Below are 15,137 nucleotides of genomic sequence, written 5' to 3'. Positions count from 1 at the left end.
CCAGGGTAAATGAAAAAATAATATGCAGAAAAACATTTTATTACATTTTCATAAGAAGAAAAAAATTGCTATCCTCATTTATGATTCATTAAAAAAAAAATAACATTAAAACATGCTTTGCATGTGCACCTCTGTACTCTTTGCAAACTTTCACACAATCTACACATTTACATTCGAAAAAATCATTTTCTGGACAAAATCCACAAGTGTCTGACTGGCAGGTTTCTAAAAACTATACTGTAGATGCTGCAGACCACAGTGGACTGTATGAGTTTCTGATGTGTAAAACATCCTTGAACTTTTTTCAAGAGTATACAGAGGTGAGTTAATATAATTAATTAATATAAAATATTATCCTTCAATAAAAAAGCATATTTCTATTTTTATATAGAAATATAAAATATTCACGATAATTCTGACACTATGTGAATGTAATCAATATCAAAACATACTAATATCTTACCATGGCAAACATGGCCTTTATTTTGAAATGTAGCCTACCTCAGGCGGGATTTGGAAAGGAAAATGGGTGTAATACATTTTTGCATCTAATGAATACAAGTTTTTACTAGTAAGAATGCAACTGCAGAGCTCTTTAATTGGAATTGTTACTAGTAAAAAGGCAATTGCAGAGCTCTGTAATTCAGTTGTAGAGCTTTGCAATTGCATTCTTACTACTAACAATGCCATTACAGAGCTCTGTAATTATCATTCTTACTGGTAAAAAATCAATTGTAGAACTCTTTAATTGGAGTTTTTACTAGTAAAATGTCATTACAGAGCTCTGCAACTGCCTTTTTACTAGTAACAATTCCAATTAAAGAATTCTGCAATTGCATTCTTACTAGTAGAAATGCAAACAGAGTGCTCTGTAACTGGAATTCTTACTAGTTAAAAATATATTGTAGAGCTCTTTAACTGAAATATTACTAGCACAATTGCAACGAGTATCGCTGATGCATTGAAAGCCAAATCGGCTTGCCATAGTACGGTAGAGTTTACTTCATTTCAAATGTAGCTAAATTTGTTCTCATGTCTGGATATGAAGAAGTAGGTTGTAGGAGCCGGATAAACATTGAACTACCCACTTTCCTTGGGATTGTTGACAATAAGTTCAACTGCTAGCCTGTATTGCCATTTGTAGTCTATTATGTAACAAGTTACACTGTGCGATACTATAAGATAACTAAGATAACTAAAATAACAAAGTAAAACATACTTGGCCAGTACGGGGATCGAACCCGCGACCTTGGCGTTATTAGCACCACGCTCTAACCAACTGAGCTAACCGGCCATGGTTAAAGTCTTAAATTTTGGGTATAAATATTTAATCATAATAAAAAACGTCTTTAAAGTTTTTTTCCTTACAGTTCTAACTAACTAAACTGGTGGATCCATTAATTGCTGCAACATTATTCTTACATGCTGCAGCCTGAAGATAACATGTCAACAGATAATAGTGGTAGTACCAGTGTTAGTATAGTTTTGGATTTTTAATTTTGTTTTTATTTCTATTTTATATCAAACTGTAATTCCAAATAAGTTTTAGTTTTCGTTAGTTTTCACAGTTTGTCTGTTAGTTTCAGTTTAGTTAGTTTTTATTTCAGTTTTAGTTAGTTTATTTTTTTAATTTTTCATGGCTGTCAAAGCAGAAGCATTTACTGGTATCATTTAAAAATGTCTAACATTACATTTCTCTGTTACCTCTATCTATTTGTATTATTGTGTTTAATTTGGATTGCAAAGGTTGCAATTTTTACAACATAGAGTGAATATGGGTAAAGAGACAAAGGGCATTTAAACTTGATCCCCATTGTATCCATATGAATTTCCTTAGATGATTATAAACCATTTCTTTACTAATCTTTGGGAAGTAAACAATTAAAGGGATAGTTCACCCAAAAATGAAAATTATCTAATAATTTACTCACCCTCATGCCATCCAGATGTGTCTGACTTTCTTTCTTCTGCAGAACACAAAGTAAGATTTTTAGAAGAATATCTCAGCTCTGTTGGTCCTCACAATGCAAGTCATCATGGTACAAAACCTTGAAGTTCCAAAAAGCACATAAAGGTAGCATCCTTTTTTACTGTAAATCTTGACATCAGCAGTTTCATTGGCGATCATTCCTGTAGACTGCAATTGCAAGATTTATAGTGAAAAAGGAGTTACATTTTGGTCTGTTCTCACCCAAAACCGATTAGATTTCTTCAGAAGACATGAATTAAACCATTTAAGGATTACTTTATGTTGTCTTTATTTGCTTTTTAGAGCTTCAAAGCTTTGGACCCTGTTGACTTGTGTTGTAAGGACCAACAGAGATGAGATATTTATATAATATCTTTGCTTGTGTTCAGCAGAAGAAAGAAAGTCATACATATCTTGAATGGCATGAAGGTGAGTAAATAATAAGAGAATTGTCATTTTTGGGCAAAATCTCTCTCTCTCTCTCTCTCTCTCTCTCTCTCTCTCTCTCTCTCTCTCTCTCTCTCTCTATTTATTACCTTTTTGAGGTTTTAAATTGATGATTTTGACATTGGGATGTGTGGCAGAGCTCATTTCATGACCACCAGTGGGAAAAGCAATGGTAAAGAAAATAACAGAAATTTGAGGTGTAATATTTTTAAATGTTACATAAGGATTTCTGATGTAAAAGTGTTACAAAAAATACAAAATTCATTCTAAATACTTTGTAGTTATTTTCTAGAGAATAATTTTTCCTCTGAGATTTGGTCGAAATAGGGTCTTCAAAGGTTCTACTTCTCAGTATTAAGAATTTCTTCATTTTTGCTTTTGTCTAAGGTAAAAGACATCCTAAGCTTTCTTCAGCCCAAAACTAAAACTAAAACTACACTAAAACTGAAATGAATCCGAGATCATTTTTATTTTAGTTAGTTTTGGAGTTAAGAAAAAGTATTTTAGTTTAGTTTTAGTTTTTTCAATTAATTTCAGTTTTTATTTTTATTTTAGTTAACGTAAATGGTTTTAGTTAGTTTTTATTTTAGTTTTCGTTAACTACAATAACACTGGGTAGTACCAACCTGTTTTACTAAATAGGAATTATTCTATATCTGTATGGTGCACATAATAAGCCGTTTCTTCTTTAGATGTTACTGTGAGTTGTAATTTTAAGTCTCTCCACTGATTCACTGAATTTTTCATGTTTTGTTTTACTCACATCAGGGCCGCTGCTCGCCCAAAGTGCATTTACACACAGCTGCATTTACACAACATCAACAGTAGATATTTTTTAAAGTAATAAGATGTCTGTGAACAGCTGGGAAAGAGGAAGTGGTCTTGTGTTGGTGGTTCTGCTGCTGGTGTGCTCTCTGCAAAGGTCTCACTTCAGGAAACTGGTGTCTGTGATCTCATACATCAAGAGAATGCAAGACATGTAATCTGCTGTTGAAATCGACTCATATTCAGAAATGGACTGTTTACCTTTTAAATACACGGCCCTGGTCTTCTTGTTATTCCAAAGAAAAATCTAATCTGAATCTACCAACAGTGGCGCCATGTTTAATATTTGGCGGAAATGAAAACGAGGCTGTGAGGGATTGTGGTCTTTTTAATGGGTTGTACTGTTGTTTAAAGTGTTTTGTATCATTCCGCTAATGAACATTGAAGTAAAAATGTATTTTCAATTAATTTCAGTAGACAAAAACTCCAAGTTGTGAGTTTGTCTATTTACTGACCAAACACTGGGTGGCTCCATGATGATTCTGATAGTCACTGGACTGTTTTCTGGTTCCGGTCTTCATAAAAAGCAATGTAAAAACTACCGAAACGAGCAATCTAGATGGAGAACAAAGACAATTTTAAGTGTTTGTCGGAGCAAAAATGAGTTCAGGCTCAACATGTGCAGTTATTGTCTGTCATAACTCGAATAGTTCACCCACAAAGGAAAATTCTCACATGATTTACTCACCCTCATGCCATCCCAGATGTGTATGACTTTCTTACTTCTGCTGAACACAAATTAATATTTTTAGAAGAATATTTCAGCTCTGTAGGTCCATCAAATGCAAGTCAACAGGGTTCAAAACTTTGAAGCTCAAAAGCATATAAATGCAGTATAAAAGTAATCCATACGACTCCAGTGGTTAAATCCATATTTTCAGAGGTGATATGATAGGTGTGGGTGAGAAATTTATGTTCTTTTTTTACTATCAATCTCCTCTTTCAAACAGCCCTCATAAGTGCTCTTCTCTCCTAAGAGTTCTACTTTTGTTTTTGGTGATTCGTATTCTTTGTGCAAATCAACACCTACTGGGCAGGTAGGAGAATTTACTGTAAAAATGGACTTAAATATTGATTGCTTCTCAACCACACCTATCACGTTACTTCTAAAGACATGGATTAAACCACTGGAGTCGAATAGATTACCTTTATGCTGTCTTTGTGCTTGAGTTTTGAACCCTGTTGACTTGCATTGTATGGACCTACAGAGGTGAGATATTCTTCTAAACATCTTTGTGTTCAGCAGAAGAAAGAAAGTCATATACATGTGAGATGGCATGGAGGTGAGTACTGTAAATGATGAGAGAATATTAATTAATTTCCAAATGGATAAAATCAAATCCCACCCTACAATTTTTCTAACTGAACCGCTTCACTTGGAAATACGTCAGATTTACCAAAGTAAAATGAGTTGCGAACACATTGAATGGACATTTCTTACACAAACGCGGGTTTTGTTATTTATTAAATGAGACGAGACGGGTTGACAAGACCTCAGTATTTAAGATTTATTTTTTATTAACAATAAATTATCTTTTTACAAAATGAAATTGGACAATTATTTTGGCAATTACCTTTTTTCCACATATTTAAACATGAGAAGTTTTTATATGACCATGCACACACCGTAAACTACAAAAACACCTACTCCAGCTGAACAGCAAATTTAGTTCTCTCTTATGGAAGATACATTCTCTCTTGGAAAAGATTAATGATTCAGCGAGATTACTCGCCTTTTGGGTGAATATGTGTTTGTGTAGGTAAAACAATGTTTTATGTGTATGTGTGTGATTGTACTTGTGTCAAACACTTTCATGCAACTTGTGCAAATCTTAAACATCTTATTTTCCTTCATTTGCTTTGCATACTTCCATGTTCAAGGACAACATATTCACAAACAATTCCAATAAAAAGCCAGATATTTGCAAACTTTTTTTTTATCTCCTTTTTTTTTTTTTGATCTTCAAGTTTATGGGAGGAGAATGAGCTCCATATGGTACAGTACATCCTCTTGTCCTCAGAGGTAAAAAATATAAACCTGTATTGTCAGTAAGGTGAGACCATACACATTAATACATTCCTTTTGAAGAGGAGCATAATGTCTTTACAAAAGTCCTGACATAGTATTTATTTTCTTTCGTTTCCCCTACCTCCTGCTTTCAGTTCATCTCATATGTGTGAACTTTGGAAACTGGTTCCTGTATATGATTGCATAAGTTGAAATCCTTCATGCATACAGTGTGTTATGACTCAATGGAAGCAGCGATTCAAAAATACAAGTGCTTATAGTGCAAGAGCTGTTTCAAGACTCTGCCAAGTCAAAAGTATGACACCAGACATGTATTTGTTAAACACTGGACATATAATGACTAGCGGTGACCAAAGCCCATGGATCCAATGCAACTGTGACATCTAGATGGTATTACTTTCTGGTTACTGGGTCAGGAATGAGCGAACAAATGGGATGTCATTTCTTGCTCCTAATCTACAGGTCAGTCCAGGATGGAGTGTACTGGGGACTCTTAGCTGCACGGCGCCCCCTAGAGGCGGCTCTGGTCCCCTGCGCTCCTTCCTGAGCCTGTTGAATCCGTTGACACTCTTTCAGGTTTTGAGCCCGAACTTCAGCGCTCATAATCCTCTCTACAACACGGATTGGGAACCAACCCCGTTCTCCATCATGCAACCTTTCACCCAACATCCAGCCTGTAAGAGAGAGAGAAGCATAAGCAATGAAGATAAAAAGAGAGGAAAAACACAAAGGGTGCATAACAAGAGTAGCATTAAACAAGAGAAAAGAACATGTGATATGAAATGATTAACAAGAAAGAGAGGGATTTTTTGTAGTCTTGATAATATTCATCATTTCTTTCTTTATTTATAAATCAAGAAAAGGCCATGAATGATCTCTCACCATCATCAGTAGACTCCACAATGTGAAGCACATCAGCCATTTCTACAGAAAGTTCATCAGGCTCCTGAGAGGAATAGGACTGAATGCACTGTACCTGAGGAGAATCTGACACACCAACATAAACAATAAATCATATATTGCACACAGATATGATTTAGAGACTAGAAATAGGGCAGGGATACAGCATTATCGCCATAGCTCATTGTGTCACAGTATGTGACCACTAAACAACATCTCCAACAAGTAGATGTAGATGCTGTACAAGTGCCTGTGTGTTACCTGGTTGGTGAGCACTGGTTGAGAGGAACCTTGTACGGCGGTTTGGAGTCAAAGCATATATCCAGCGCAGTTTATCGCTCCTGTAAATATTCACAGCGCCATACATTTCATTTTGACTCTATAAATCAAATACATATTCTAATCACCATAATAATAGTTTCTAATGTGGACTTTTTAGGATTGTGTTCTCACATGCTTTCAGTCTTGAGCATGTAGCTGACTTGTCTGTCCTCCTGGTTCTCCAGTAGTTTCAGCACAAAAGCACATGCCAACATTTGACCCTGATCTTCCAGATCTTCAGTCCTCAACATGGAGCGACTGCAAGAGTCCAGAACCTGGTACTTCTCTCCACTGATAAACACAAACAAATAATGCACACAACAAATTAATAACCTAACAGTCAAACAGAATAATAGCAAAAAAAGATGCACATAGGGGAGTAGGACTAGTAAGTTTATGGTAGTGTTAGACCAATATATTCAATCAATCAATATACAGAACAGTGTGGCCATTTTGAAATGATCAGCATTGGACAATAATTGCGTCCGCTTTGGCGACCCCTTGAGACAGTGTTACCAACAGTCGAAAGTCAATGGATAACAAACGATTTCTATTTTCAATTTTTAGTGAATGTTGAATAAATATTGTATACAATAGGGTTTTATTGTAACATTTTTGTGCATTAATCTATTTTCTTATTTTTTATTTATCTTATTTGAGGCTTATGATTAAATGCTTTAAACTAGATTTGTTGAGAAATGAAATTTTTGCCTATGCATTAATTTCTTTACAAAACTAAAAATCAAATAAAAATGGGTTAGGATGAGTTTAACTATTTGAAATTATTTCAATCAAACTGACTGATCTCAGTTCAGGACACTCTAAGCTGTCAGTAAATGGTTAAACTTTCGAAGCACGTGTTTGTCTCTGGGAGAAATGCCAAAAAAAAACTACACCTGGTAAGAAACCTAATTAAGTTTTGACAATGAAACCTGTTTTAGTCAAAAGATTAGAGTCTCTAGTTTCATCCAATATGCCATTTAAAAAATTTAAGCTATTTAACGTGAAATGCCACACTGCTAAACACAATGTACACTATAGTGGACGATAGCCCTAGGTTTTCATTAGAAATCCTATATTTACTGTGCATTTTCATGCTGAGAAATGTTTTTTGCTTTCGGAGGCTTTATATGGAGTTAGGATGAAAATAAGGTGCATTTCGAACTGTTCTGAGAACAGTGCAGACAGACAGCACACTGGAGGTTAAGTCAGTCACTAAATAGGGAGCAATGAAGCATCCTATAGCTTACCTATGTGCCAAGTGTATTCAATTCAAACTTCCTGTCAAAAGTTCAGTTTCAGGCTGCAGAAAATGTTTGAACCACTCAACATGGTTGGCAGACATGGTGCAATGGTAATCAGTACATATATTCAGAATTTATAATGTATTCTTTTATTTTAACATGGTTGGCAGTAATTGGACGATGCTGGCCATTACTTTGTATTATGCAGATTTCTGATTGGTTAAATGCTTTAGCACTGGCTATCACTTGTAGGTTTGACAGTGCAAAAAGAGAACATTGATATTTTGTTGCCAAAGTAGAAAAAAAACACTGTAACATAAAAGTCAATATACGGTATATCGTTTTTTATTTATGATTTTCCAAATATACATTGATCCAAAGCAGCTTTACAGAAAATCAGCTGTAATGTCTGTAACATCTCAGAAATATGAATAACCAACACTCCTGGAATCATAATAAACAAACTGATAAAAAAGAAAATCTGACTTTCTATAGCTTAGTATTATTATTATTTTTCTCTCCCTTTTTCTCCCCAATTTGGAATGCCCAATTCGCAATGCGCTCTAAGTCCTCGTGGTGGCGTAGTGACTCGCCTCAATCTGGGTGGCGGAGGATGAATCTCAGTTGCCTCCGAGTCTGAGACCGTCAATCCGCGCATCTTATCACATGGCTTGTTGAGCGCATTACCATGGAGACCTAGCACCTGAGGAGGCTTCACTCTATTCGCTGCGGCATCCACGCACAACTCACCACGCGCCCCACTGAGAGTGAACCACATTATAGCGATCACGAGGAGGTTACCCCATGTGACTCTACCCTCCCTAGAAACCGGGCCAATTTGGTTGCTTAGGAGACCTGGCTGGAGTCACTCAGCATGCCCTGGATTCGAACTCACGACTCCAGGGGTGGTAGTCAGCATCAATACTCGCTGAGCTACACAGGCCCCTATAGCTTAGTATTATTTAAAAGTTCACAGCTATGTCCCGGTGTCCACATATGTGGACATACATTTTTAGGAAAACTATTTTCTATTTTAGAAATTTTTTTTTTCTTCTTCAAATTTTTATCCCCTTTTCTCCCAATTTGGAATGCCCAATTCCCACTACTTAGTAGGTCCTCGTGGTGGCGCGGTTACTCACCTCAGTCTGGGTGGCGGAGGACAAGTCTCAGTTGCCTCCGCTTCTGAGACCGACAATCTGCGCATCTTATCACGTGGCTCGCTGTGCATGACACCGCGGAGACTCTGCATGTGGAGGCTCATGCTACCCTCCACGATCCACACACAACTTACCATGCGTCCCACTGAAAGCGAGAACCACTAATCGCGACCACGAGGAGGTTACCCCAGGTGACTCTACCCTCCCTAGCAAACGGGCCACTTTGGTTGCTTAGGAGACCTGGCTGGAGTCACTCAGCATGCCATGGATTCGAACTTACGACTCCAGGGGTGTAGTCAGCGTCAAAACTCGCTGAGCTACCCAGGCCCCCGAATTTTTAATTTTTTTATGTTTATTAGGTGCTACTAGTTACAAGTCAAAAATGGAAATGGTAAATGCACACAGCAGTCATGCTCGGGTCTCAGGAGGATACTAAAATATGGAAAAATAGTACTCTGATAGCACACGTACATCTCCCAGACGTCTATGTGATGTGTGTTTACATCTGGAAGATATATTTTTTAGACTGTTTGCTCATCTGCAATACGTCTATAAAACATTTCCCCTCAGATGTCAATAAGACATTCAGCAGATGTATTTGAGACATTTATCATTTAGAATGTTTGAAAATCTGATCTTTTTAAGATGTTTAGCAGATGTTAATCAGAATGTGATGCTTTCCAGATTAAATGCTCTTAAACAGACATCTCAGAGAATGAATAAAGAATGTACAGTAAAATAAATATTAATAAAGAATGAATCAGTGTGTCCAAACCTTTGACAAGCAATGTACTATATATGGGAATTTACTGTATATCGGCCATCAGCCACCCTGTGATCTAGCTATCGTATCGGCCAAAGAAAAACTCATATTTGTCGACCACTAGTTTATGTTCTACTTGTTTAGCGCAGTGCGAATGATGTGACAACTGACCTGGAGCTGCGTTTAGTGATGAGCAGCAGGTTATTAAACAGGAACAGGTAAATGGGGTGGTAGAGCTTGCGGCTGCGCATGGTCCTAGTGCTCTTGGGTCCAGACATCTGCTGGACTTCACCCTTCTTCAGGAGCCAGCGAGAGTGTGAAATCACAGGCACTGACTGTAAATCAGGTGACAACAACACATTATGGGCTTACTAAGATGAGACTGTACAACAGTTAGTTTTCACTGTTTTGGTATAGTGTATCAAATACAACATTTAAGAATGCTTACGAAGGGTTCATGTAACAATTCAATTAAAAGGTAGGTTCAAATGTACTTTTATTAAATGGAAAAGAGCATGTTGGATATTTTGCAAAACATCTCCTTTTGTGTTTTATGAAGAAAGTCATATGGTTTGGACAGACATGAGGGTGAATTCAGGTTAAGTGGGACACTTTGTTACTGAGATGAAAGGAAAAAGTGTCACCCTAAATGGTGACAGAGCTGTCATTTTTAGATGATCTAACCCGTTCAGTAAATGAGAGACAGTTTTGAGTTATGGTATGACATTTTTACAATGAATAATTTGACAGTTATATTTATGTCATACTTAGTAAAGTATTTTTGTGTGTCCTTTTTATGTACCTTTAACTTGAATTCAAGTGTTTTTTCGATGCTGATCAGCTCCTCAGTGCGACTCATCTTCCGCACGCCTTCATTACACTCCTTCACAATCTAAAAGCAACAAAAACACACATACGTGTATATTTATGTCTTATGTCTTGGTGGGGACAGCCCATTCAAGTGTAATATTATTATGAGCTTACTGTAATTACTATAGACTAATAACTCTAATACTCTAGAAATACAGCAGGTGTTTTCAAATCTAAAATTAGACGATTATTTTGCCCATTCCTAAATGTTATTTCCGTGTGGGAATGTCTTCGGTTTATCAGGTTTGACCATTCTTGTGATGACATTTTCAGAACTGTTGCCATCACAATTAGAAAAACATGCACACGCATACAAGAACAAGTTTGACTGATAAAACATATTACAGAAGATTTACTCCAATTGGGAGTACCAGTATCAGCTGTTTGATCAGGTCTGCCCTTTGGTGCATTAACTTTACTGTATAATTCAGCATTGCTTTTCTTCTGGAATATGATCAGTTCAGAAGCCTTGAACTGAAGACTTGAGCATTATGGTGTAAATAATTAATTTCAGAATTTCCGTGATTACCAGTTTCTGACTAGATAAATCCATTAAATTCTTTACCAGCTAAAGGCACTTGGGTAGTAACCTCTAAATATGGGAGAGTCCAAACGTTTGAGGCTACACTGAAAATCTGTGATTTATTTCCTTTAAACCAGGACATAAACAAAGTTTTAGGATTTTGAAAAATTACAAAAATGTTATGATATAAAATGAAGGAATATTTAAAAGCCTGCACTATTTGTAAGTCACTAATCAAATGTAAGCTACTAAGAAATTGAAGTACATTTTTCAATTAGACTTCTCACGAAAATTATTATGCTGATAATATCATTTTTAGTGAAAATAAATGCAAATTACAAGCATTTTGACAAGTGGTCTCAAAGTTTTGGACTGGACTGTCATTTATCATAGCCAGTGTTACCTAACACCTTTTCTTAGCTCTTTGTGCGACCCTGTGTCCACATGCGAATTTTGGCTTCAAAACACATAATTTCATTTCATTTAAATTGACTGATCTCAGTTCGGGAGACTCTGGGATGTCAGTAAAGGGTTAAACTTTCAGCGGATCGAGTCATGTGACAAAACAACATGTCAGCGATCGCAGAGGAATTTGTGTTTGGTTGAAACGGCAACATAATAGCATCTGGTAAGAAACCTTATTAAGTTTTTACATAAAAACCTGAGTTTGAGTCAAAAGATTCAAAAGAGTCTCTAGTTTCATCCGATATGCCATTTTTATCATTTGAGCGATTTGTCACGAAACAGTATGCTGTTAAACACAATGACCACATTCATGGACTGTATGCTCAGTTTCAGTTAAAATATCTTATATTCACTGTGCATTATCACATTGAGAATCAATGGATGCATCCCAAAAACGGAAAATGTTGATTTTAGAGAATTTATATGGAGTTAGGATGAAAATAAGGTGCATTTCAAACTGTTCTGAGACCAGTGCAGATAGAGAGCACACTGGAGGTTAAGACGTTCACTAAATAGGGAGCAAGTGAGCATCCTGCAGATAATGTTTGGACCACTCAACGTGTTTGGCAGACATGGGACAATGGTAATCAGGACATTGATTCAGAATTTATAATGTATTCTTATAGTTTAACATGGTTGCCAATGATGATGCCAGCCATTACTTTGAATCAGAATTATTTATGATAATTTCTGATGTAATGTTTGTAATGTCTCAAAAACATGAATAACCAACACTTCTGGAAACATAATAAACAATTTGATAAAAAAACTGACTTTCTATAGATTGGTATTATTTAAAATTTCACAACTTAGTCTCACTGTCCACATAGGAAAACTATTGGGTAAACATTTCTTTATTTCTGTCATCAACAACACAGATCAATTTCGCCATTATAATTTCTAGACTCTGATGCAGTGAAAATCTAGAGTAGAATTCGAGTTGTCATCTTGTAATTACAGTAATTCTTACTTTGTTGCACTAGTAATTACTTTAAGATGTTTAAAGGAAAACAACTGAGAACAAAGCAGCATTCCATTGCACAGCTATTAAATTCATTTTGTGGGAGTTCCAGTTGCCACAAGAGGTGTGGCACTGTAACCTTGGTGCCGAGGACAACACAGTAAGGCGTGCTCGACAGGTGAAAGTCCAGAGACATACTAATGTCAGGGTTTATAACCACACCCTGTGATGAAACACACATGTTTGTTTTTCTATCATGCTGGGAATTTTCCAATGACTCCTATTGTTTTTATACTGAGCTAATGATATTTTCTATCCTCTAACCTTTTCTTTAAGACATTATTTAGTATGCTTATTAAGCTATTTTCCTCACAGTATCGGTGTCCAAAATCCATTACTATCCTTTTGAGGATTTTAGCAACACACACAAATCTTACCCTTTCCAACTCTTGATGAGCCAATATAGCAGTCTTTTCTCTCTCTGAATTTTCTTCCACCTTCTTAAGAATATTCTAGAACATAAAGAAGCAGTTTTGCACAAATTTAGAACATAAAGACATGCTGGTCATTATTTTCAACCATAATACACATAAACAGCACAAGTTCATAGATAAAATCAGGTTGCAGACAGTATAAAATCCACTGACTATTAACAGTGACAGCTTTTGCAGACTCTGATTGGCTGACTCATTACTAAAGTGTCCTAGGCATTTGATTGGCTAATTTTTTCTCTCCGCCAGTCTTTTTTTTTTATCCCCTTTTTCTCCCCAATTTGGAATGCCCAATTCCCACTACTTAGTAGGTCCTCGTGGTGGCACGGTTACTCGCCTCAATCCGGGTGGCGGAGTACAAGTCTCAGTTGCCTGAGATCGTCATTCCGCGCATCTTATCACGTGGCTCATTGTGCATGACAACGCGGAGACTCCCAGCATGTGCAGGCTCATGCTACTCTCCGCGATCCACGCACAACTTACCACGCACCCAACTGAGAGCGAGAACCACTAATCATGACCACGAAGAGGCTCTACCCTCCCTAGCAACCGGGCCAATTTGGTTGCTTAGGAGACCTGGCTGGAGTCACTCAGCACACCCTGGATTCAAACTCGCAACTCCAGGGGTGGTAGTCAGCATCAACACTCACTGAGCTACCGAGGCCCCCTACTCTCTGCCAGTCTTTTGAGACTTTTAATTGACTGGCTCTTACCTGAACAAGTAATTTGAGTCGTGTGATTCGCTGAAAAGGGAGGATGAGGAAAGAGGTAAATGAGAGGCCCTTCACTTTAGGCTGATTCTCCAGAATGGACATATTCTCCCGGAAAAGAGAATTTTCCTGTCTAAAAAACAAAAACATGGTCATTACATTTATGTACAAGTGTGTAACACAAGGATAATACAAAAATAGCTGGCGTGCATGTAAAAAAAACAACAAAAAAAACAATTATCGCAACTTGCAAACTCCCAGAACAACACCCTAGCAACCGCAGAGCAATCACATAGCAACACACACAAACAAAAAATGCATGGCAACTTGACTTGTCTATGGAGGTACATTAATGACAAATGACTTTGAAAAAAAAAAGCACACTGAATTTTATAATAAATATTCACCTTCCAAAGTTTAGTTCCAAAATATTCAGTTATTTTTTTTCACCCTGGCAATCTTCATTCAGCTATTGTCTCAAGAAAACCTCACAATAGCAGTTTTAAGAGTCACTAATTGTTCAAAAACTTCCCCTTACTAACAGGGATTGAGCAACTCTTTTAGCACAATGTACTTTCAGAATTTATACTCTTTCAGACCAGTTTTGTGTTTTGTACAAAAAAAATAAAAAATAAAACAATAATAAAAACCTTGAGTATAGTACAATATGTGTGAGACAGTCATTTCCTTGCACATTCTTTATACAGTCATGTCATTTACTTTTGAATTTGCACATATCTCATATCTGTGTCATGCATTTACAATATTATTTTAAAGTTAAAATGATCAAAGCCATAGCATAATAATATATCCAGCACACTGCACAACATATCCCACTATGCGTTTGACTTGACGTTCTATTATATCAGAATCAGAATCAGAATGATCTTTAGTGCCAAGTATGCTTACACACACAAGGAATTTGTCATGGTGACAGAAGCTTCTAGTGCAAGAGAATGCAACGTACTGTATAAACATATATACAAACATATACATTTAAACATATATACATATAGTGACATAAAAATAAAAATAAGACATAACATAAAAATATACAGATAGAAATATACAATAGCGCAATAATGTTGTTAGAATATTTTATATTCAGATATACAGTTATGTGCAGGTGATGTAATGTGTTGAAGAAGAGGTAGGATATGTTAAAGAATATAAATGAAATATGGATATAAGGAGGAATGATGGATTGAATATTGCACATGGTTGTATTGACCAAAGGAAAGTACTTGGGGCAGTTTTAACTGTTCATGAGGTGGATGGCCTGAGGAAAAAAAACTGTTTCTGTGCCTGGCTGTTCTGGTGCTCTGTGCTCTGTAGCACCAGCCAGAGGGCAACGGTTTGAAGAAGAAGTGTGCTGGGTGAATGGGGTCAAGAGTGATTTTACCAGCCCTTTTTGTTACTCTGGATGTGTACAGTTCTAGCAGGATGGGTAGGGGAGCGCTAA

At 36.5% G+C, this 15,137-nt stretch overlaps 1 protein-coding gene and 1 non-coding gene across 4 annotated transcripts in view; both read right to left on the bottom strand.

Moving 5' to 3' along the window:
- Positions 1-1,220: 1,220 nt before the first annotated feature.
- trnai-aau (transfer RNA isoleucine (anticodon AAU)) lies at positions 1,221-1,294 on the bottom strand. The gene has a single exon. It is a non-coding gene; the product is annotated as a tRNA-Ile (tRNA).
- A 3,718-nt stretch (positions 1,295-5,012) lies between these two features.
- LOC127422516 (ephexin-1-like) overlaps positions 5,013-15,137 on the bottom strand; it is a 47,571-nt gene continuing 37,446 nt past the window's right edge. For all 3 annotated transcript variants that reach the window (XM_051666103.1, XM_051666104.1, XM_051666105.1), the window contains 8 exons: positions 13,679-13,808; positions 12,912-12,986; positions 10,458-10,547; positions 9,827-9,990; positions 6,624-6,782; positions 6,432-6,511; positions 6,153-6,257; positions 5,013-5,944 (listed from right to left, as the gene is read on the bottom strand). In XM_051666103.1, the coding sequence (XP_051522063.1) occupies positions 5,727-5,944; positions 6,153-6,257; positions 6,432-6,511; positions 6,624-6,782; positions 9,827-9,990; positions 10,458-10,547; positions 12,912-12,986; positions 13,679-13,808 (1,021 nt within the window). In that variant the 3' untranslated portion in view covers positions 5,013-5,726. The remainder of the gene's footprint in view (positions 5,945-6,152; positions 6,258-6,431; positions 6,512-6,623; positions 6,783-9,826; positions 9,991-10,457; positions 10,548-12,911; positions 12,987-13,678; positions 13,809-15,137) is intronic.

This window comes from Myxocyprinus asiaticus, chromosome 31 (genome assembly GCF_019703515.2).
Source record: "Myxocyprinus asiaticus isolate MX2 ecotype Aquarium Trade chromosome 31, UBuf_Myxa_2, whole genome shotgun sequence".
NCBI lineage: Eukaryota > Metazoa > Chordata > Actinopteri > Cypriniformes > Catostomidae > Myxocyprinus > Myxocyprinus asiaticus.
Note: the sequence above shows the minus strand (reverse complement) of the source record. Positions and strands in the feature narration are given on the sequence as shown.